The sequence below is a fragment of the Lutzomyia longipalpis genome, chromosome 1, assembly GCF_024334085.1.
Source record: "Lutzomyia longipalpis isolate SR_M1_2022 chromosome 1, ASM2433408v1".
In the NCBI taxonomy this organism is placed as follows: Eukaryota; Metazoa; Arthropoda; class Insecta; order Diptera; family Psychodidae; genus Lutzomyia; species Lutzomyia longipalpis.
In genome coordinates, this window is record NC_074707.1 from 26,504,508 (window position 1) to 26,527,071 (window position 22,564).

The 22,564-nt window shown below is 35.3% G+C and overlaps 3 protein-coding genes across 3 annotated transcripts in view; 2 read left to right on the forward strand and 1 right to left on the reverse strand.

The window, feature by feature from the left end:
• The window catches only part of LOC129797536 (REST corepressor), a 303,631-nt gene that overhangs the window by 260,212 nt on the left and 20,855 nt on the right, over positions 1–22,564 (forward strand). The window lies entirely within an intron of this gene.
• LOC129797492 (YTH domain-containing family protein 3) overlaps positions 518–22,564 on the reverse strand; it is a 149,289-nt gene continuing 127,242 nt past the window's right edge. The window contains exon 10 of the mRNA XM_055840140.1: positions 518–529. The gene's annotated coding sequence lies outside the window, so the exon portion shown is untranslated. The remainder of the gene's footprint in view (positions 530–22,564) is intronic.
• Positions 659–22,564, forward strand: part of LOC129797593 (lachesin-like) — a gene marked incomplete in the record, with an annotated part of 45,631 nt that continues 23,725 nt past the window's right edge. Inside the window, 2 exon segments of the mRNA XM_055840339.1 lie at positions 659–1,054; positions 8,438–9,048. Of these exon segments, the coding sequence (XP_055696314.1) occupies positions 8,982–9,048 (67 nt within the window).

A 22,564-nucleotide genomic window follows, 5' to 3' on the forward strand; every position in this document is an offset into this window, starting at 1 on the left:
ATCACAGCTAGAAAAACGATTAAGAATGTGAAAAAAATGAAGAGCGAGATATAACTTTCGTTCATCTAAAAATGTCAATGAGTTTTCTGTAATAAGGAAATTGAGTGCAATATTTTTTTATGAATGAATGAAATGTGTTGATTTTTTGTGAGATGGGGACGACAAATCACTATAATAAGTGAATTGTATCATTTAAGTGCAGATGGTAAATCATGCCATCAGGCGTTTTATGGTAATTCGGACCCCTGTTCGTTGCCGACTTGGCGCTCGAGGTGGTAGTGGATGGTGTGCGGCTAAGGCACTGTAATCACACATCACCCAAATTGGGGAGATAGAATACATTGGAAAGTTTCACTCATCGCATATTCGGCGCATCTGATATATATACATATCAGCCACCCTGTATATATACACATACATTATTTACATATGTACATATATATCTACATATTGGGAAGTGGGAGGAATGCTTATGGGGAGACTTTTCATGGGTTCCCCGACTCCCCCAACACATGTAGGGAAAAATATGTGCGGCGGAGAAATACAGAGAGATGCTGTGAAGGGGAGGAAACTCAAATGGAATGTGCGCACATCGTCGGGACTTATACTAGACTGCTGGACGCCTCAGCTTTGACAGTTTCCCATAAGCTTCCGCCGGTGAACCATCGTAACGCCTGAGCTTTTCTGTGTATCACGGGCTAAAGCGTTATTTCAACGTACCGGAACAACTTGAGCAGTTCTCAGTTTTCGCACATGATCTTTCCGTTACATCGTAACCATAAATCAGTGCATGGTTTGTACACATCATCAAGAAGTGTTTGATAAAAGTATCCACAGTAGTGTCACAGAGAAGTGAGTCGATGCTTGATTTTACGGAGGATGAACTTGTGAATTTTCTCTGGGAGAGTGTCACAGACATACATGATTGAAAAGTTTATGAGACACGCAGGTTTTTCATCCTTCACTTTTCTCGCTGTGTCTCGTCAAGTGATGAAAATTCTTCCCCAAGTGATAATAAATTACCCAAAATTATTTGATTAAAATGTCATCAAGTGTAATATATTATTTCACGCAATTAATGCAAATTTTAGTGGCAATTTCTTCTCGCACTCGCACTTTACACACCAATTGCCGCATTTCACGGAGGGAAAAATTTGTGGGTCTTTCGCTTTTGGCGGTGGGTGGGCACCCAAAGTTTCGAAAAAGAACTCTCATCTTTGACGGAGCTCACCATACTGGAAACTTTTTGTTTTCTGAATCCACCAGAATTCTTTTAGTAGAATAAGGGAGAATTATTTGCACCAGAAGTTTAAGGTGAACCTAAATAGGGGAGGAGAAAAATACGATCATACCGCACTACACCTCGTCAGTTGAACAAAGTTTAAAAAGCACTTGAAACTTTTCAGTAGATTGGGTCAACTTGAAATATTTGAGAGAGAACTCACGACTCTCCACCCATTGCCTTATCCGCACTCGTCTTCCTCCCCCACTTGGATTACAATGGTAGCGCCGCATTAAATATGCCTGGGAATTTTCACAACTTTACAATTTTCCAACTTCCTCATAATAAGTACCGTTACCAGTCATTCTCACGCAAGTTAATACAATATTTCTGCTTATCGTCGCTATTTACAAAAAAAAAGAAAATACCGCGAAGAGAAACACTCCCGATGATATGAGTGTTTGTCTTTTACTGAAAGTCGGTATTTTATTGTAAGTGAACTCCACTGAAACAACTGGACCAAATATGTAGTAAACCTCTATTCAACATTTTTAAATCTTAATTTTTGATTTCATCAAAAAAATGTTTTGTTCTGTAGGAGATATTGCCATTTGAAAAATTTTTGTATTTGAAAGTTGTAATAGCCATGTATCTCTTATTAGAGGTTTGTTAAGGTATTTGGTTTTGCAAAGATTTACAACTTTGTAGAATTTTTCCTTCAAATCTATAAATCTCAAAAACTGTTTTTGTAGAACGAAAAGTCACCATTTGTTTGTTTTATAGAGGAGACCTTAAAAGTTATTGAAATAAATAATAAATTATAGTATATTTTAAGTCATTTTCAAAACTATTCGACAATTTTCTGTAGGACTTGTAAAATTTAAGATATAAGCATTTTATCCAAGAGGAATCATAGGAATGATAGCATCCCTTTTATTAATAAAATAAATAGGTAAATAAATAAATTATCCATGAATTTACTGGCTGTCACAAAAAAACTCAATTTTACGTCTATCTTACAAATCAATTTACAACGCATAAACAAACTTCTTTACGATGTAGAACATCAATCCTATCAACAAATTGTTTAAACAGTTGGTCAAGTCTATTTCAATGTCATCCCGCTAAAGTGTTCTTGTTATTCTATGTCTTAATCAACTTCAAATCTCACAGAATGTCTAAAAAAATAGTACATGATTAAAACATGTTATAACTTTTGATTGATCGCCAAAATACGGAAATTTAAAAAAAAAGTCATTTTAGCTGTGATTCTTTCTTGAAAGAAGCACAGCTTCTGTGTACACTCAAAAATGCAAAGTCGTCAGATCGGGCTCAAACTTAGGATGAGCACGAATTAGGGTCCCTACATTCCAAAAAATGGTGGCGCCGAAAATCTTTCCGGCCGGCCGGCCGGCCGGCCGGCCGGCCGTCCGTCCGTCCGGAATATAACACTATATTGCAAGAGAACGGTAATAGATAGAGACTTGCGGTCAACGGCAAATTTCATATATCGGGTGGAAGACATCCGATTATGAAGTCAAATCCAACCCCCCACCCCCGCGTCCGCCATTTTGAATAACTGTCAAATTTTGTTTTCGCTATATCTCAGCCCCTATTTTAGCTAGAGGTCTGAAATTTTGATATGTTGTAGGGGCCATCAAGACCTTTCCAACGATACCTCATTTTTGAAAATCGGTCAAGCCGTTTAGTCAATATGGCCGCCACAATTTTTCATCGAAAATCGACCATAACTCGAGAACGGCTTGACCGATTTTGATCAACTCGGGCTCAAATGAAAGATATTAACGAGCCCTACAACTGCTCGGAACATCGCAAGTTCAAAAAATGACCGCAAGTGGCGCTAAAATCGAAAACAAAATTTTCGATGAGTTTTCGATGAATATCTCGAGCACCGCTTTATAGAATTACTTCATATTTTGATATGTTATAATTGGCTATAATATCTTTCATCATGCCAAAAATGAAGAAAATCTATGTAGCCGTTCCGGAGATATCGCGTTTTAAAGTTAACATGTCATATCATGAGTTACATAAGTCCAACGCCCCAACGTTTTATATATACACATATAAAATTAAATTAAATATATATAAATACATAGATATATACATTATATATATATATATATATATATATATAAAATGCAAAGATAAATATATATAAACTGCAAAGATAAAAATTAAATATAGCATGGATGGAACAGTATAAAGCGAAAGAACGGTAAGTAAAACTTACGGGCTGTGATTCTTTCTTTGTCAGTGAAATGTGAAATTGACGGAAAATTGAGGATGGGCAAATTTTGAGGAAGGCTTTCTCGCGTACCGAATCACAGCCAACGCCCACTATTAAGGCTTCTCACAAATTATCTGCGCGTTGGCTGTGATTCGGTGCGCGAGAAAGCCTTCCTCAAAATTTGCCCATCCTCAATTTTCCGTCAATTTCACATTTCACTGACAAAGAAAGAATCACAGCCCGTAAGTTTTACTTACCGTTCTTTCGCTTTATACTGTTCCATCCATGCTATATTTAATTTTTTTAAATAAATAAAAATAGTCAACCTGAGCCCCCTGTCCCCAATTACTTGTGAGCAAATTTCTTTAAAAACTATAATACTGGAGCGTATATTAGTGGGGGGAGAATAATAAAGTGCCTACCCTAAAAAATTCTTTAGAATAAAAAACCAGTTCAGCAGGTAAAAATTAGGAAAAAAAAATTATTTTTTTGGTGGTGCTATGAAGAGGGGGCTGGGGGCGGAATCCTGCTTACACCTGCTATTGACCTCCTCTACCTCCATACCAAATTTCATCACGATTGGTCTAGCTTTATACATTAAAGATTAAGATAACAGAAATTAAGAAAAAGCTCCAAAGTTTTAAAGACAAACTGTCCTCTACCTTTGAGAGCTTTCTGAGTATTGCTATTAGCATAACTTCACACACATGTTATGGTAATATGCGCAGGAACACCAGCAAGCACCATTTGGGAGTTATTTCTGCAAACTTTTTGTCATCAAATTCTTGCATGGGGGTGAAATTGCATGATGATAAATTTAACCGAGAGGACGGGCTTGCAGTTCTAAAAAAAACTAATTTCATTTTCCACTTACTTCCTCAGTCCAGTTTATTTCTGAAGCCACATATACGGAATGAAAAAAAAAGCTCTTTTCATGCTACAACAATTCGCTATTTAAATTAATTGTTTTAAACTGTTTCACAATGACTCCTGTCGACAAGAAAAGTTAGTGTGAGATTTTTTTGAGAGCTGATAGAAAAAATTTACAGGTTTTTTTTTAGGGATTTTTGTCAAATTATAAATATATAGTCAACCCGAGCCCCCAATCATGTGTAAGCAAACTCCATTTTAATTCATAAAAGGGGGGCGTATGTATAATAGTAGGGGGAAGAATAATACGGTACCACGAAAAAAAATTAAAATAATAAAAACCCGTTATCTGACCCTTCAGTAGGTAAAAAATGGGAAAAATCAATCTTTCAGTTGGGACGCTAGAAAGGGGGGTTGGGGCGGAATCCCATATAACGCTTGCAACTCGTATTGACCCCTTCTATCCCCCATACCAAATTTCATCAAGATCGACCCAGCCGTTTTGGAGGAGTTCATGTGCTACAAAGGTAAACAACTACTGAAAATAAAATACCAGACATTGGGCCTTATTCAGCGACCAAGAAACCCTTGAAATTCGCTTGAAATCTTGAAATTTCAGTACAAAATTCAAAGATTTCAAGGGTTTCTTGGTCGCTGAATTAGGCCCATTGTTTAGATCCTTTATTTTTTGAATTATAGTATTTTTTCTAAAATAATTGAAATTCTTTGTGTGTAGTAAAAATAATATACATATTTGCGAATTAAATTAATGCTGAAATGAGAAGTAAGTCCCTTAAGTAGCATAAACCGCGTTATCCCAGAAGACGTATGAAAATATCATATAACACTATTTAGAAAAGAAGGATAATGGAGTGAAGCGACAATTTACCTCATTTTGGAATAATTTTTAATTTTAAATTATCATTGCATTATTTTAAATTTTTCATAATAAATCTGTTCACGAGGCAACTTGAGGAATGGGATGGTGCTTTTCCAAAGCATTTGTCTTCGGCGGAAATTAAATGTGCGGAAATGAATTTTATCTCGTGCGCAGCGAAGAATTATTTGGGCGTAAAGTGAAAATTCACACAGCACTAGTAAATTGTGCGAAAATACCCTAGATTTATTGATGTAGCTATTGTGTGTGATAAATTTCGTATCAGATACAGCTATCAAATTGTATCACCAATTCGACACTCACCAGAAATGGAGAATGGGATCTTTTCTGTGATTGAGAGAAGGCGTTTCAGTTTGGGGATTTCTTGCCTCAAGTCAAATACCCATCAATTGTACACCATGCTTTAGGATCACAAGACTTACCCCCGAACTTGATGTTCAATTTGACGATCAGCCCCAGAAGCATTTGCTCGACAATTGGGCATCCCGTCCCGCTAGGTCAACAGAAATTAAGGAATGTCCTGGATTGCTTTTCCCAGTCTCTTCGCTCCACATAGAATTGTATGGTAGTACGACAATGTAGTGTCACAATACGACATTCAACAGGGATAAACTATGGGATTTTATTTTTATTTCGACAATTCGTTTTACACACACACCCTCTACCAACATCTTCTTGATCACCCATTTCACCGATGAGTTTTCCTCTCCATTCTTTCTCACTTTTCTCGGATGCTCCATCACAGATACTCGGAAAAAGGATATTTGTTTTCATCTCCTTTCCCCAATTCCTCGTACTCTAGCCTCAATGCTTTGCCTCCATGGCAAAACAATACATTCTGAGACTCAAATTGTATCATATGCTATGTGCTTATTTTGTATTCAGTTATTTCTCTAAAACGATGAATCGGATTATTACATGAGAATATTTTAGAACATAATGTACCTAAGAATAAACTTTTCTAAATTTTTGCAGGAAATTCCTAATTCCATTTATATTTAAATGTATATTGAATTTCACACAATTATAACTAACAAGATAACTAACGCGAAAACCCTGAACAAAGGCCTTTTTACATTATTTGTAGTTTTTCATGCTCGTGAGATTTAATATCATTTGCGGACTATGTAGATACTTTACATTTTCTGTTCACTGCGATTATCCTTAGATATCGTATGATGAGGCATTGCTACGGTTAACGACTCTTAGTATCTACTACGAAGATTGAGAAGATTAAAGAAAGTGAACCAAAGAAACGTATACAAACAAGAAGTATTATATTTAGAAAATACTAGTCAACCCGAGCCCCTAATCACGTGTGAGGAAACTCCATTTTAAGCTATAAAAGGGGGGGGGGCGTATATTAGTAGGAGGGATGAATAATACGGTACCCCGAAAAATTTTTAAAATGAAAAAAGTATTGTTATCTGACCCTTCAGCAGGTGGAAAAGACAAACACTTCAGCTTTATAATATTAAGATAAAAGAAGGATATTTTTACTTATATTATTCTTTTCATCCTACAAAGAGCATAAGAAAAGGAACGTGAAATAGAATATTTGTTACAGATTAGAAAACATGTCATTCAATTTTTTGCATGATGTTGAGAATCATTGTATTTTTGCTAAAAATTAATTAATTAAATTATTTTTGTTCAAAATAAATTCCACGTTGACATGATCCGGGAACTTAAATGTTCATCCATTATTCCGGGAGTTATCTCACCACATATTTATATAGAAGTATTTAAAATTAGAGTTAAAATTTACATACCTATTAAATTTTAATTATGCTAGGTATGTGAAATATTTGTCATACTATATCACGATCTACGCTTTTCAGCTTAATTCCCTAATAACATGTTGTCAAAATTATAATAATTAGTGGTAGATTTTATTATGATATTTGTGTATGTACGTACATACATTAACACCAGAATACAACGATTCTAAATTATGGAAAAATCTATCATTGTATTTTCAAATTTGCTTTTTTATGCACATCTCAATTGTATTTCATATATTCAAATAAATAAAGTAGATAACCTATTTAAAGAATTGCATTATTGTTTTACTTCATTTTTGAGTTACAAATAGATACATTTAAAAAAAAAACCTTATGCATAATATTAAAAGATACCTACTTAATTCACTCAAGTTGTGCCGTGTTCATTTAAAGTTAAGGATTCTTTTTTTTATAGTTATATTTATTTTCTTATAATAGAAACTTTGTTTAATCACATGAAATTCTCATTTATAATTTCATCATACTACTTACATACATACTATATGATTTCTCTTACCTTAAGTACCTCCTTGTACACGTTTATTAATATGACCAAACAAAATACACTGTATGAGCATTATGTTCTATGCTTAGTGCCAAATAATATTCAATTTCTTTACTGGAACATTAAAACATAATCTATAATGACATAAAAAGTATAAATTGTCAGAAAAAATTATCGAGAAAGTATTAAAAAAAAAGAATAAGAATAATAGAAGTTAATTCATGTATTTAAAAAAATCCTTGAGGTAACTTAAAATATCGCACATTCATATTTTGCGGTTCCGTTCGAAGAGTGTGTGAAATATGAGTGAGAAGCCCTGCTTCGGGAACCTTGAACGCCTCAGTATAAAGCATGCTTAAGTGGTTAGTAATATGTATATGATGAGAGATTGGGATAAGATTTCCGAAAAAAGCTTTATTAACATAAGTTGAGTACAGGGCTCTGTACATGAGCAAGGCGTGGGGGAATATATTTTCGCCATGATGGATATAATTTTGTGTATGGATATATGATGGTAAAGAAAAAGCGCTTTTCATTTGCTCTGTCTCCGAAAATCACCATGTCTTCACAGAATCATCCAGGATGTTCTTTTAGCTTTTCCATCCACCTATATCACTCGCATATAATCCCAGTTGTGTGAGTGATTTTGATATGATAGCGTCAAAATGAGTAATTATCCTTCCTAAACAATTTTCTGTGTGCTTTATCACAAGTTTAGATACACATGTACATTGGTACAAAATTGTGTTACCCCCGGCACGATTTGCGTTATTAGGGCAGTGTTCTATTCTAAAGTGAGTTTTGTGCACGAAATGGGGGCGTCGATGTGTGCAAGTGCGAGTGCTGGAAGGGTGGGATATGTAGCCTGTTGGTATTGTTTAAATCAATTTATCATAAAACACGACAGTAATAAATCAAATGAAGTGAGCCAACACAGGAACAGTACTTTTAAGAGAAAGAACACCAACTCAAGCTTTGTATGAGCTTTCACAGTCCTTGTCTGGCCTTTCTCACTTGACTCTCTTCCTCGCCGAAGGCAGCGTGTGTAGATAGTAGTCAAAAAAAAAAACACAAGAATAAAATATGAAAGAAATATAATATGAATGACATAAAATAAAGATCAAAGAGGAGGAAAAGTGTTTATTTCATACATATTTTAACAAGAGTGGACGTGAATGAATATAAGTCGACGGCAGTCGCAAACGAGTGCCAAAGAAGCCAAGAGCAATATTGCCAAAGTATACTCTCACATTTGACGCATTTCATACGTGACCAAGCGAGCTAACACAATACATAAACATTGTACATACTCTATATAGCATACAGAATTTGGTGTTGGTAGTAATAATAATATATAAATGTAACGAATTTCTGTCAAGGAATATTGTTACCCCAAAAATGGCATAACCTCTCGCGCGTCAATAATAATAAAATTCAGTGGCGTGCCAAGAATGGAGATAAGCAAAAGTGTTTTGGGAATAATATGGATTTTCTTCTCGACCATTCGCACCATAAATGGTAAGTTTTCATCATACACTTCTCGTTTTTATACCATTCGCTTATTATTGTTATCACAACCCCACTATGTCTATGAAGCCTTTCTCATACTACTCTTAAATGCGTAAAAAAAGTATTTTATACCCCATACCTAACATGAAATACACCATCTACATTTTGCCTAAACCCTTTCTACGGCAATAATAGTCGTAGAAAGATGTTTTTTTTTAGATAGTCAACTTAAGGCTATACTTTGACGATTCAATTGAATGTAGATGAATAGTGAGACGACAGCTAGACAATTTAGTAATTCCCATTCAGCTGTCGCTGCTGATAATACCTGATAGACTTGATAGCTTCTCACTCAGCATTTTGTAATATTTTACTGCAGAAACTCTTATTTTAATAGGCTGTAGGTCATTGACAAGGTTTCAGACAAAGTATGATAAAAAAAATGTCCAGGTAAGCGACCAAAATAAATTTAATAGATTTTAATCTATGGCGGTTTAGAAAAATCGAATTGGTCGCGATTACTAGTTTTGTCCCTCAAATGTTAATTTTTAGCATGGTGATAGGTAATAGGCAATAATTATCGAAAGTAGAAAAAAAAATTATGTCGCCGTTAAAGATGAGAAACACAGCAAAAAGAGAATTTGTTTTTCGTGGCAGTCAATAAAACGAATATCTTGCAGCTTTCAAAGAAGTAATATCTGTTATTTGGACTACTTTGGATGCTTAAAAAAGTAGTTTTCCAAAGTTATTTTCTAAGTTTTTTTTTTTCAATGAATTTTATCTTTCTATACCTTTTGCATTTCAAGCGCTATTGAACTTCATGATACGTGTAAATGTTCCATTCTCTTTTCATTTTTATATCGTATAATGAATAGAGGTGGTGTTCTTGAAATTGTGAAATGAAAACAATTTATCGGTTATAATAATAATAATTTTATTCCTGTCGCTGTCTTGAGTGCAGTTTCATTTTGATTGCATAACTATATTCTCACTTTGCTTGCATGCTAAATTTTTAGGCAACTTCTCCATTCTATTGGATGAAGTTCCCATCAACTCTCCTTGTTGCTTCTTCGATGTGGGGAATTGTCTCACAAAGTTAAGCGATTTAGAGTAGAGAAGAAGAGAAAGAAAGTATAAAAAAAGATGAGAGTAATCTCTAGCGAAACCACCCACAAGGGATGTAATATGCTTATCGCATTTGAGCTCTTATTCCAATGTATAACCACCCACCTTACTTTTCGACCCCTTATTCCACTCCCATTCCCAAACCACAATTATACTTAGTGAGAGTTCATTTTTGGGATGATTCTCCGGAGGAATTCACCCATCCGTGGCTAAATTGTGAAAACTCAAGCGGTGTTGATGCTGGTGAATGATGAGGTGACACCACAAACCACAATATTGTTCGGTATATGGATATTTCCCTATTATTACCCACCACCTTAGACTGTGTGAACAACCCCCACAATCTCCTTAAGGAAAATTATCATCCTACCCCGTCGCCTAGAAATTTATTAATAGGCGCTCCCAATCGATTTTCAGTTGGATCATTAGTCCATTTGCATTATTTCCACATCATTCATTTTATTAAAATTCACCTAATCAGATTTAAATAATTCAATGAATTGACGTTGAAGAACATGGACCCTCATCACATTTTTATAGCTTTTTTTTTATTCAATGCCGCATCGCACGTGAATTATTAATTCCATCCATAATTAAGATAAAATTGTGTTTTATCTCATGGCTTTTGGATAAATGGAAATGTAGCACTCTGGTACTTACCCAGCTTTTGCGTTCCCTCAATTCTCATTCAAATGCCATCTCATGAAATTCGCATATTTTTTGAGAGATTTTTCCGCAAATTCTCCAAAATCCAACCTTCCTTCAAATATGCTTTCATGTCACTCTCATTTACCATTCAGTCCAATACATATTATGTAATAATGTTTTAAATATGCAGATCTTTTTGAGAAAATTTAACAAAATGTTAATAAATCTTTTTCTATGGCAAAAAATGTGCGAAAATAATCTGTGAAAATCTTTAAATATTTTTTTGTGGTTTTATAACTTCTCAGTCGTATATAATGTACATATATAATGTATTTATATTCAGAATGCATGTGGCTCGCGGTACGGACACTTTTTTTTCTCTTTTAACATCCATATTACATACAATAATTCTAAACTAACATTATACAGCACCTCACAGTAGCGTCTATTGGCATGTGAGGTGATAAAGCTCACATTAAGCACACATCGTTCACGAGCGCACATGCCTTCAACCCTCTTTCAATATATTTTTTTCTGGAGCTTTCAACACTGTAATGGTACTCTGAGAACTCGGAGAACTCCAATGGAGTCATTCTACGTTGATGGTTGTTGCTGCAGTTGCTCTTTTTATTTTATTCCTCTTCTCAACCATCATCCCTTCAGGATGTACATATGCATGTATATGGTGGAAGATGATAATCTATAACTGGAAGAAAGTAATAAATAAAATACAAAAGCAATCACATGAAATGCTTCACATCTACTTTTATTGTCTTTTCAACCAGAGGATCTTGAATTTCGTATTGATAGATGCACAGCACAGTTTCTGCTCTTTCTCTGGCCTCTCTAAACGCTTAAATCAAAAACTTGTAGAAATATTTTTCAAAAATAAACAAATTATTTAGATTGCTGATTAAAAGGAGACAGAAACGATCAAAAAATCATCTTCTTGAGATATTAAAGAAAGTTTTTATCTGTCCTGATTTATGTCAAGTAAACCTTTTCGATACGGCAGGAATGATTTTGATAAAGTTTTGTATGCCGTTAAAGGTGGTTATTACGAGTTCCAACAATTATAATAAACTATTTTATTAATTTTCTTGTTTGTTGAACATACAAACAAAACATGCAAAATAAAATTACAAAGACATTACAATTATATACAATTATATAATATATACAATTATTACAATTTTACATTACGTTTTTTGGCACGTGGGAACCCTAATTCATGCTCCGACCAAGTTTGAGTCTGATCGGATCTCCTTGCATTTCAGGTGATACACAAAAGATGTGGTATGGAAAAATCACAGCTAAAATATACAGAAATTATCCAGCACACTAAAGAGGAAATTGGCTTTATATAAGTTCCTTTTTTAGGACTTTTTTGTATTAAACTGTAACTTTATTATTAGTCTTTTTGCAGAACGAGGTCTGCAAGAGAAAAAGATCTTTAAGATAGGGACACTCTTTATTTCTGGGAGTGCTTTTCTTGGTTTTCAATTAAAAGTCCATTCAAGTTTGAAATATAAAGGTATATGTATGTATCTATATATTTCCATGGGTAATACATTGCACGCTAGTATTTACCAAGAATACCCAAACCGCACGAACACAGCTCGAGGATGACTCTCGAGGTTCAACTACATGCTATGCCACTTTCAGGGTAATTTTGCCATCACACAGGCACCCTTCTTTAGGTTGGAACTCTCGCATAGTGCCAATGAAATTCAAACGTGGAGAAGGAAAAGGTGGAGAGATGAAGCACTTCTGTACCTACAGTGGACGACCACTTCTTGCGAGCCCTCAAATGTACACGTGCACAGAGAAATATTTTTCTTTATGACTGAGTGAGAGGCGAGATACCCTTAATTAAATAAGGAAACGCCACTGGGCTGAGTTCATTTGTTTCATTCCTTTTTTATTTGGCTTCAGTGTCGGATGAATCTTGCACGGCGTGACCAAAATGAAGGAGTAAATAAATAAAATACTAAAGTAGATTCACTCAAACCACATCATACAGGAAGCTTTTTCACCACACACCCACTCTTGTAATGGGTGGGTGGTGAGAAACCTTATTTGCCCCAGAGTGTTGGTATAGACGTATTATTTTTCCCCTTCTTTCTTACCCATTTTCTGGAGGAAATAGCCATTGCGTTGTTATATCAGACTTGGTATACTCTTGTATGAAAATTCATTTGTTTATTAGCCGTAAATTAATCCCCGTAAATAAATAAAATGAATACCTACATAAGAAATATTAATCGGGTTGAAGTATAAGATGAAGTTCGAGAAGTCAGTTTCTTTTTATGTGCTAGGTACTCATTTAAAAAAAAGGTACTTCTTGTTGACGGTGTATACAAAATTATGTATATTTCCTATCAACCCACCCGTAGAGCTTTAATGCGCGTAAATGAATTCCTGTGCCTTGACTGTCTGCCTTCTTATCTATTGGGAGGCATTTCACGTTTTACTTATCGCAGATATAAAATCTAATGACTCTTTCCCACAGAATTAACCAGAACACAGAGTATTTGTATATATGTATGTATATGTATGTACATATATAATAATATAGTGATTATTATATAAATGTATGTATATCATGTATACATACACTACCCGTCAAAAGTTTCCGGGCAAGCAAAACATACATCAAGTAAATCATATGCTAAAATATTAAGCACTGTATTATTTCAGATTCTATTAAAACAAGAAAAGACCTAAGATGACTCAATCTCGATTTGAAGCAATTCCTCGAATCGGAAAGAAAAATTATGTAGTTTTGTTACCCAGAGGTGTTATAAATCCCCAACACCTCCCCTCCGGCCGTAGCATGGTGGTAGAGTCGATGCATTTTTCGGTGCATTTGCTCTACCTCCGCCGGGGTTGTGGGTTCAAAGCTCGACACTGCACGGCAATTTTTCATATTGTCGGATGGCTGTCCCGCTCATGCCCACGGACAATATTAGTGATAAGAGCTGATATTGACCATGCTACAAAAACTTGTAATTTCGAGATCAAAACCATATGAAAGATACAATAGTATATGTTACATCTCGAATTGCAAAAGAACAAAGGGGGCACGGAGGAAACATTCCCTCACATACTCAATATGTGTGGTGGTGCTCCCCACAACTGCCGATTTGGGAGTTGACAATTTCTCCACCACGAGGAGAAGCGCCTCGACACGAAAAAAAAAAAACCTCCCCTCTCAGCCTAGTGCTGTTTATGCGTAAGAGGACTCTCTCTTCTCCCGTGGAGCACCGGTAGGGGTACCTTTCCTCTGATGGAGCTTGACCATCTTGGTTGGTACAAACGTCGTATGATTCTCCGAGGAATCAATTGAGTAGTTCGCGGTTGGGGTCGGTGCGAGGGAGATGAGGCGGGGCGAGAGTCCTCATTTTTCTAAGCCCCAAGTCGCGATTCTTCAATTAGAAACTCAATTTTGTTAATTTGCACTCTCCCTTTAATGACCTATATACTTTACCAGTGCAACTCATTATTTTGAATATCTATTTCAAGGAACCTATATAGTTAGTGAATCAGTTACACAGAAAATGTGTAATTTAAGGCGATTCATACAAACAACTTTTCTTTAAATTTTGAAGCGATACAGTAAAATTTTGAAAAAAAAATCGCTTTTTTATGCTTTGCTTAAAATAATATTATGATTAAATTAAAATACAGTGAGACCCCAGTACCAAGACCACTTGGATGTACTCTTCACACTCATTATTTTCAATACGCGAGAGCAGTTTAACCAAGTGGTCATTGTACTGAGGTCCCACTGTATGTTTGTATTTATATATATAAGGTGTTGGCATTTTTTTCTTTTGCGAACGAAAACCGTGTTAGACTTTAAGATATGATTGGACATTTAGTATATCAGACATTAAACATTTCTACATAGAAGCTTGCGGTTTTCCACTTTACATTATGTAGTTTTCATATAAATGAATCATTTGATACTGAAAAATGTAGATTAAAGATAGGACTTTAATTACGTGGGATCTCAGGATAAATAGGAAGAAGAAAAATGAAAAAACCCTTCACCACCATAATTTACATCATGTAGCTAGTAGCTAGGAAAACATTTAAAAGTTCAACTGCATATAGCTGTTTGTATGTTTATGTTCTATGATTTTTTTAAATTATTCAGAATTGGTTCTCTATGTTGCATGAAATCCATGAAATAGTGGTTGGGTTACCGCAACAAACGTAGAGAAAAGTGAAACATGAAGGTATTTTAATTGAAAAAGAACATGAAAGAATAAATATTCATATTTTACTTTCTGCAAACCTTCACCATACCGTGTAATTCCCATGTTTCACTGTGACACCATGAGCATCGTGGAGCATTCACCAGGAGTCACGTTTAAGGAATATCTACATACATGGATGATCCACAAAAGAACGTGGCCACGCACGTTAAACATAAATTATACATTTCTCTGTGCCATAACAACTGTATAATGTGTAATTTGAATATTTATACGTTTCATGTGAAACGTGAGGAGTGAGTGAAAATATGACTGGGTAGATGAGGGTAAAAAGCTATGAATGTTTGCTCGTTTCAGATTCTCTGGTCCAATAAGAAAATATTGCAATGCTGAAATAATTTTCCGAGACTCGTTTTTCCCAGCAACCTTCTCCCATGGTGGCTTCCTTTTTCAATATAACTCAATTCATGGTTGACAGGTGACTTTTCCGTTTTAGTTATTTCAATTCAATTTATATACATATCATCTCACCCTTTACGGCTCTCCCATTCTCATCTTTAATTAAAGTCGCTAGTCTTCTGGCACACGAGACATGATGAACATGAAATTAATTTACAACCAAGATCTCATTTCTATTTTATTCAAAACGCCGGGCTGCCACTAATGTCATCTCATTGACATAATTTCTGATTCTACCCACCTCGGCAGTTCCATCTTCAATTGAGTTGGATAAGTAAGATATTACCTGTTTAGTAGGTGCAACCATTTCAAGAGTATTTAACTGTATGAAATGCTTGTTATATCACTGAAAAATAAAAAACCTATGAAACTATGAGGTCCGTTCGGAACCTTTCGCTAAATTACAAGAGAACGGTAATAGATAGAGACTTTGAGATCAATGGCAAAGTTCATATAACGGGTGGAAGACATACGATTATGATCTCCCTGTCCGCCATTTTGAATAACCCCCAAATTTTGTTTTGCCAAATCTCAGCTATGAAATGTGAAGTTGCCTGAAAATTAGGGATGGATAAATTTTGAGGAAAGACTCACACAGCCAACGCAACGATTAAGGCTTTCTTCAAAATTTCTGCGCGTTTCTCGAGTAAGTATGTCCTCAAAATTTATCCATCCCTTATTTTCAGCCAACTTCACATTTCACTGACAAAGAAAGAATCACAGCCCGTAAGTTTTACTTACCGTTCATTCCCTTTATACTGTTCCATATATGCTATATTTAATTTTTATCTTTGCAGTTTATATACATATATTAGGAGCTCGGGTTGACTACTGTACGTACTGTACATATCTTCGTTTTTTTTATGACTTTATATCGAACGAGGTAAATTGTCGCTTCGCTCCAATTTTCCTCGCCCCGCTTCGCAGAGATTTATTGCGCTTCGCGCAAATAGAGAAAAAAATTATGATGGTTTATAAGTAGATTTAGGCCACTTATTAAACCAAAAAAAAAAATTGCAACATTTCAGGCGCGAAATTCAAAAATTCACAAAGAAATGCATAAGTTTTATATGGAGGCTACCTGAAGGGGGGCTTTGGGGGGAAAATGAATACGGCCACTCGAAACTGCCTGTTATAAGGGCATCTGTACCAAATTTCATCGCGATCGGTCAAACGGTGTAGATTTGTATAGCCGAACACGACTGAAGATTACCAACAAACAGACCTTTCTTTATTATATAGATAGATAACACTTAAACTTGATTTCAAAAAATTGTGAATTAGATATGTATGTACATACATATACAATTTCAAATAAGTAAAACTTACGGGCTGTGATTCTTTCTTTGTCAGTGAAATGTGAAATTGACGGAAAATTGAGGATGGGAAAATTTTGAGGAAGGCTTTCTCGCGCACCGAATCACAGCCAACGCGCAGATAATTTGTGAGAAGCCTTAATCGTGGGCGTTGGCTGTGATTCGGTACGCGAGAAAGCCTTCCTCAAAATTTTCCCATCCTCAATTTTCCGTCAATTTCACATTTGACTGACAAAGAAAGAATCACAGCCCGTAAGTTTTACTTACCGTTCTTTCGCTTTATACTGTTCCATCCATGCTATATTTAATTTTTATCTTTGCAGTTTATATATATTTATCTTTGCATTTTTATATGTATATATAATGTATATATCTATGCATTTATATATATTTTATTTTATTTTATATGTATATATATAAAACGCCCCGCTTCGCGGGGCGTTGGACTTATGCAACTCAAGATATGACATGTAAACTTTAAAACGCGATATCTCCGGAACGGCTACATAGATTTTCTTCATTTTTGGCATGGTGATAGATATTATAGTCAACTATAATATATCAAAAAATGAAGCAATTCTATAAAGCCGTGCTCGAGATATTCATCGAAAACTCATCGAAAATTTTGTTTTCGATTTTAGCGCCACTTGCGGTCATTTTTTGAACTTGCAATGTTCCGAGCAGTTGTAGGGCTCGTTAATATCTTTCATTTGAGCCCAGGTTGATCAAAATCGGTCAAGCCGTTCTCGAGTTATGGCCGATTTTCGATGAAAAATTGTGAAGGCCATATTGGCTAAACGGCTTGGCCGATTTTCGAAAATAAGGTATCGTTGGAAAGGTCTTGATGGCCCCTATAACATATCGAAATTTCAGAGTTCTACCTATAATAGGAGCTGAGATATAGCGAAAACAAAATTTGACAGTTATTCAAAATGGCGGACGGGGGGGTGGGGGGTTGGATTTGACTTCATAATCGGATTTCTTTCACCCAATATATTAACTTTGCCGTTGACCGCAAGTCTCTATCTATTACCGTTTTCGCGCAAATTAGCGTTATACTCCGGCCGGCCGGCCGGCCGGCCGGCCGGCCGGAAAGATTTTTGGCGCCACCGTTTTTTGGAATGTGGGGACTCTAATTCGTGCTTATCCCAAGTTTGAGCCCGATCTGACGACTTTGCATTTTTGAGTGTACACAGAAGCTGTGCTTCTTTTAAGAAAGAATCACAGCTAATAGCTTTTTGGGTCATACTGAAAAGCTTTATCTGATTCAAAAGTTGAGAATGTGGTTATAGGAAATTAAATATAGTATCCTTCCCCGTTAAATCAATATTTTAAAGGAGTCAAGAAGTTTGTAATGAAAGTAATTTTGCCACAATGTACGATAATTTCGCGGTGTATTTCACACATGCTAATTAAATTTCAACTACCCCGTAAGTAACATATTATAATAATTTCTGCTTTGCCTACGCGTGTAGGTTTTTGAAAAATTTTTGAGTCTGTTTGTTCTGGAGGTGATAAGTTAAGTGGAAGAACTAAATGTCAGTCATGGAGTAAAGATGGGGATTAGGATGCCTTATCGCTGCTGATTCATGGTATTAACGTCATTTTGAAGTGGAAATAATAAACTAAAACGCGTTTCACACTAAAATTTCATTACATTGCATATTTTATTGACATTAATAACGTTTACCACCCCCATGATGAGCAGCTTCTACTTGAGGCTTTAGCTGTACATAAGAAAGGATAGCATGGCAGCTAAGTCTAAGACAGATATGCCTCGAATGTGAATGAGAAAAGCTCAGTATAGTAACCGGCAACCTGTTGGCGAGGAAGGAAATTTTGGTACACGTTACGGCTTTGTTTAGTATTAAAATTTTAGATAAGCTCAAATTTAACATTAGATTGTAAAGTAATAAATAATCAAACTTACTCGATTCAGTGTTTTTCTCAGAGTGGTATAAAAATAAAAATTAAATATAGCATGGATGGAACAGTATAAAGCGAAAGAACGGTAAGTAAAACTTACGGGCTGTGATTCTTTCTTTGTCAGTGAAATGTGAAATTGACGGAAAATTGAGGATGGGAAAATTTTGAGGAAGGCTTTCTCGCGCACCGAATCACAGCCAACGCGCAGATAATTTGTGAGAAGCCTTAATCGTGGGCGTTGGCTGTGATTCGGTACGCGAGAAAGCCTTCCTCAAAATTTTCCCATCCTCAATTTTCCGTCAATTTCACATTTGACTGACAAAGAAAGAATCACAGCCCGTAAGTTTTACTTACCGTTCTTTCGCTTTATACTGTTCCATCCATGCTATATTTAATTTTTATCTTTGCAGTTTATATATATTTATCTTTGCATTTTTATATGTATATATAATGTATATATCTATGCATTTATATATATTTTATTTTATTTTATATGTATATATATAAAACGCCCCGCTTCGCGGGGCGTTGGACTTATGCAACTCAAGATATGACATGTAAACTTTAAAACGCGATATCTCCGGAACGGCTACATAGATTTTCTTCATTTTTGGCATGGTGATAGATATTATAGTCAACTATAATATATCAAAAAATGAAGCAATTCTATAAAGCCGTGCTCGAGATATTCATCGAAAACTCATCGAAAATTTTGTTTTCGATTTTAGCGCCACTTGCGGTCATTTTTTGAACTTGCAATGTTCCGAGCAGTTGTAGGGCTCGTTAATATCTTTCATTTGAGCCCAGGTTGATCAAAATCGGTCAAGCCGTTCTCGAGTTATGGCCGATTTTCGATGAAAAATTGTGAAGGCCATATTGGCTAAACGGCTTGGCCGATTTTCGAAAATAAGGTATCGTTGGAAAGGTCTTGATGGCCCCTATAACATATCGAAATTTCAGAGTTCTACCTATAATAGGAGCTGAGATATAGCGAAAACAAAATTTGACAGTTATTCAAAATGGCGGACGGGGGGGTGGGGGGTTGGATTTGACTTCATAATCGGATTTCTTTCACCCAATATATTAACTTTGCCGTTGACCGCAAGTCTCTATCTATTACCGTTTTCGCGCAAATTAGCGTTATACTCCGGCCGGCCGGCCGGCCGGAAAGATTTTTGGCGCCACCGTTTTTTGGAATGTGGGGACTCTAATTCGTGCTTATCCCAAGTTTGAGCCCGATCTGACGACTTTGCATTTTTGAGTGTACACAGAAGCTGTGCTTCTTTTAAGAAAGAATCACAGCTAAAAAAGGGATTTGAGCCAATATTGACTTCAAATTATTATGCACAAAAACAAATACAGGCCCACGACATGAATAAAGTGTAGGTTTTTCACTACGAAAGTCAATCATAACGCGTCCAGTTATTAAAGTTGGTTTACCACAACGCGGATGGGTCAGTCTATGCGTTGTAATTTAATTTGTAAGCAGAATTAGTAGTCAAAGTTGATTTTTTTTTATGAAATTCAGCAATATGTAAGATAAAAATGCTCATATCTGAAGTTCTATAAGATCTACAGATATTTCTTGACTAGTTTCGGAAAGGTATTAAAATAAGCTATAAATTGACTTAAATTTCAAAAATTTTCAAGGTCACGTCTAGAACAAAAATGGCGGATATTTGTTTGATCAAAACAGTTTTTTGCACTTTTTGTCCTCAATGAATGGTTCTAGAGGTTTTTAATGTTCTAGAAAGTTGTAGAGTTTTGCAAAACCTTTAATTTGATACCAAATTGAGCAGAATCGGAGAGACCGTTCAAAAGATTTGGCTCTTAGAACTTTTCAAATTCAAGAATTTTTCAAATGGCCATATCTTCTAAACGGCGACATAGATTATTACTACTAGGGCCCAAGCTCCCGAGGCCTCTTTACCAGTCCCCATGATCTTCACAAGACTGAAACATCATATTCCCTGGTGGTCAGTACGTCGCATTTAAGCTAACGCTCTCGACCAGGCACTCGGAATCCAACACGCTCACCCTTTGGGTATGTCGGGGAGTGGAATTTCATGCTACATACTTAACATTTTTGAAAAACAAAGAAGTGAGGAATAATGTAAGGAAATCATAAAATGAAAATGAAATCTTCTATGACAAATATGAGAATTTAAGTGAAAAATTTAACACATGTCACATGCACATCTTCATATCCCATGAGTCTGGTGAATATCCAAAAAGTGTCTCTTCATTTTATTAATATATGGGTATATTTAGTTTTTTTGAATTTTATTTGAACCCTTTAAGGTCCACGATTAATCTAGCGAGCTGATTGAACTAAAAATAATTTTTATGGGTTCCTTTGGGTTCTAATAAGACATTTTGGCAAAAAATACCAACTCAAAAATTAACGGTTTTTCGTCCTTCCTGACCCTGTGAGTCCTTGGGGATGTCCTTTTGTGATCATAAAATGATCAAGGATTGTAAAGACATAGTCTTATACTAATTTAAACTCAATATTCATAAAATAACTATACAAAATGAAACATTTTCAAAATTGAGCCTTTGGGTCAGCATATGATCCAATGGACCTTAAAGGGTTAACATGCGACGTTTCGAGGGTGTTTGCCCTCTTCTTCAAAGCATTAAAAATATACAGGAAAAAACGGGTCAATTTCAATTTTAAACTGGGACACAATAATCACTTCCTTCTAGAGATGGGCTATGAAATTTCATTTTTTCCCAAAACCACGTGGTTGGACTGATTAAAATAAATTGACGTGCCCCTTGATTCATGAGCGCGAAGATTCTTAGATTCAAAGGTTTTAAATTAATTTTCTTATTATTTTCCGCTTTTTGTGATAAAATGTATCGTGGTGAAATTTAGTATGGAGGTAATTTAATATTGCTCCCCCCAGTCCCCCCTTTATGTAGTCACTATATCATTTTTTAAAAAATTGTTAAAATTTTAAATATTTGCCCCTTAAAAGATATGAAATCAGCATTATATCTCTGTAATAGATTTTGGGGATCCACAAATAATTGAATTGTACCCCAAATCCACTCCCCCCATAAAAAACCCAAAAGAAAAAAAACACAATTTTTTCCTATTTTCGGTTTTCTTTACTCGGATCTTTTAAGTAACTAATGTATTTGGGGGGATTCGGATATTTTTACACGCAATATTATTCTCAACTACCTAAAGCTCCCCTTTCAAGTGCTCCCCAAAAGTAATATTCAAACGATAGAATTTTATATTTTAAGGCATTAAATTATGAAGTATCAGCTATTAATCGTTGAATGAGTGTTATATTAGTGTTTCGTCTTTTGAATATTTGTGGGGAGCTGTTAAAGCCCCCCTTTCAGTAGATACAGTAGATAAGAATAATATATTTGATGTCATAAAAAACTGAGTCTCCACAAATGCATTATTTAAAATATCAGAGCAAAGAAACTTGAATATTGGTAAAACATCAGATTCTTTGACTTTGGGGATCTTAAAGGGGGGATGTAGATTTGGGGCACAATACAATTGTGGGATTCCCCATAACGTATTAAACAGATTAATCATTAGGGAGCAAAGAATTTAAATTTTACTCAATAAAATTGAAGTTTGCATCGGGGCTACATGAAGGGGGACTGGGGAACAATTAGTCTATCCCCAGCGACCCCCATACTAAACACTGCATGCAATATGATTATCACAAATAGCCAAAAATTAAAGACAAGGAAAAAAATTTTGAATCGAAGAATCAGTGCGCCCATGAATCAAGGGGTGTTTCATTCAATAAACAACGCTCTGAAGTTGCATCACCAAAAAAATTTGATAGAAAA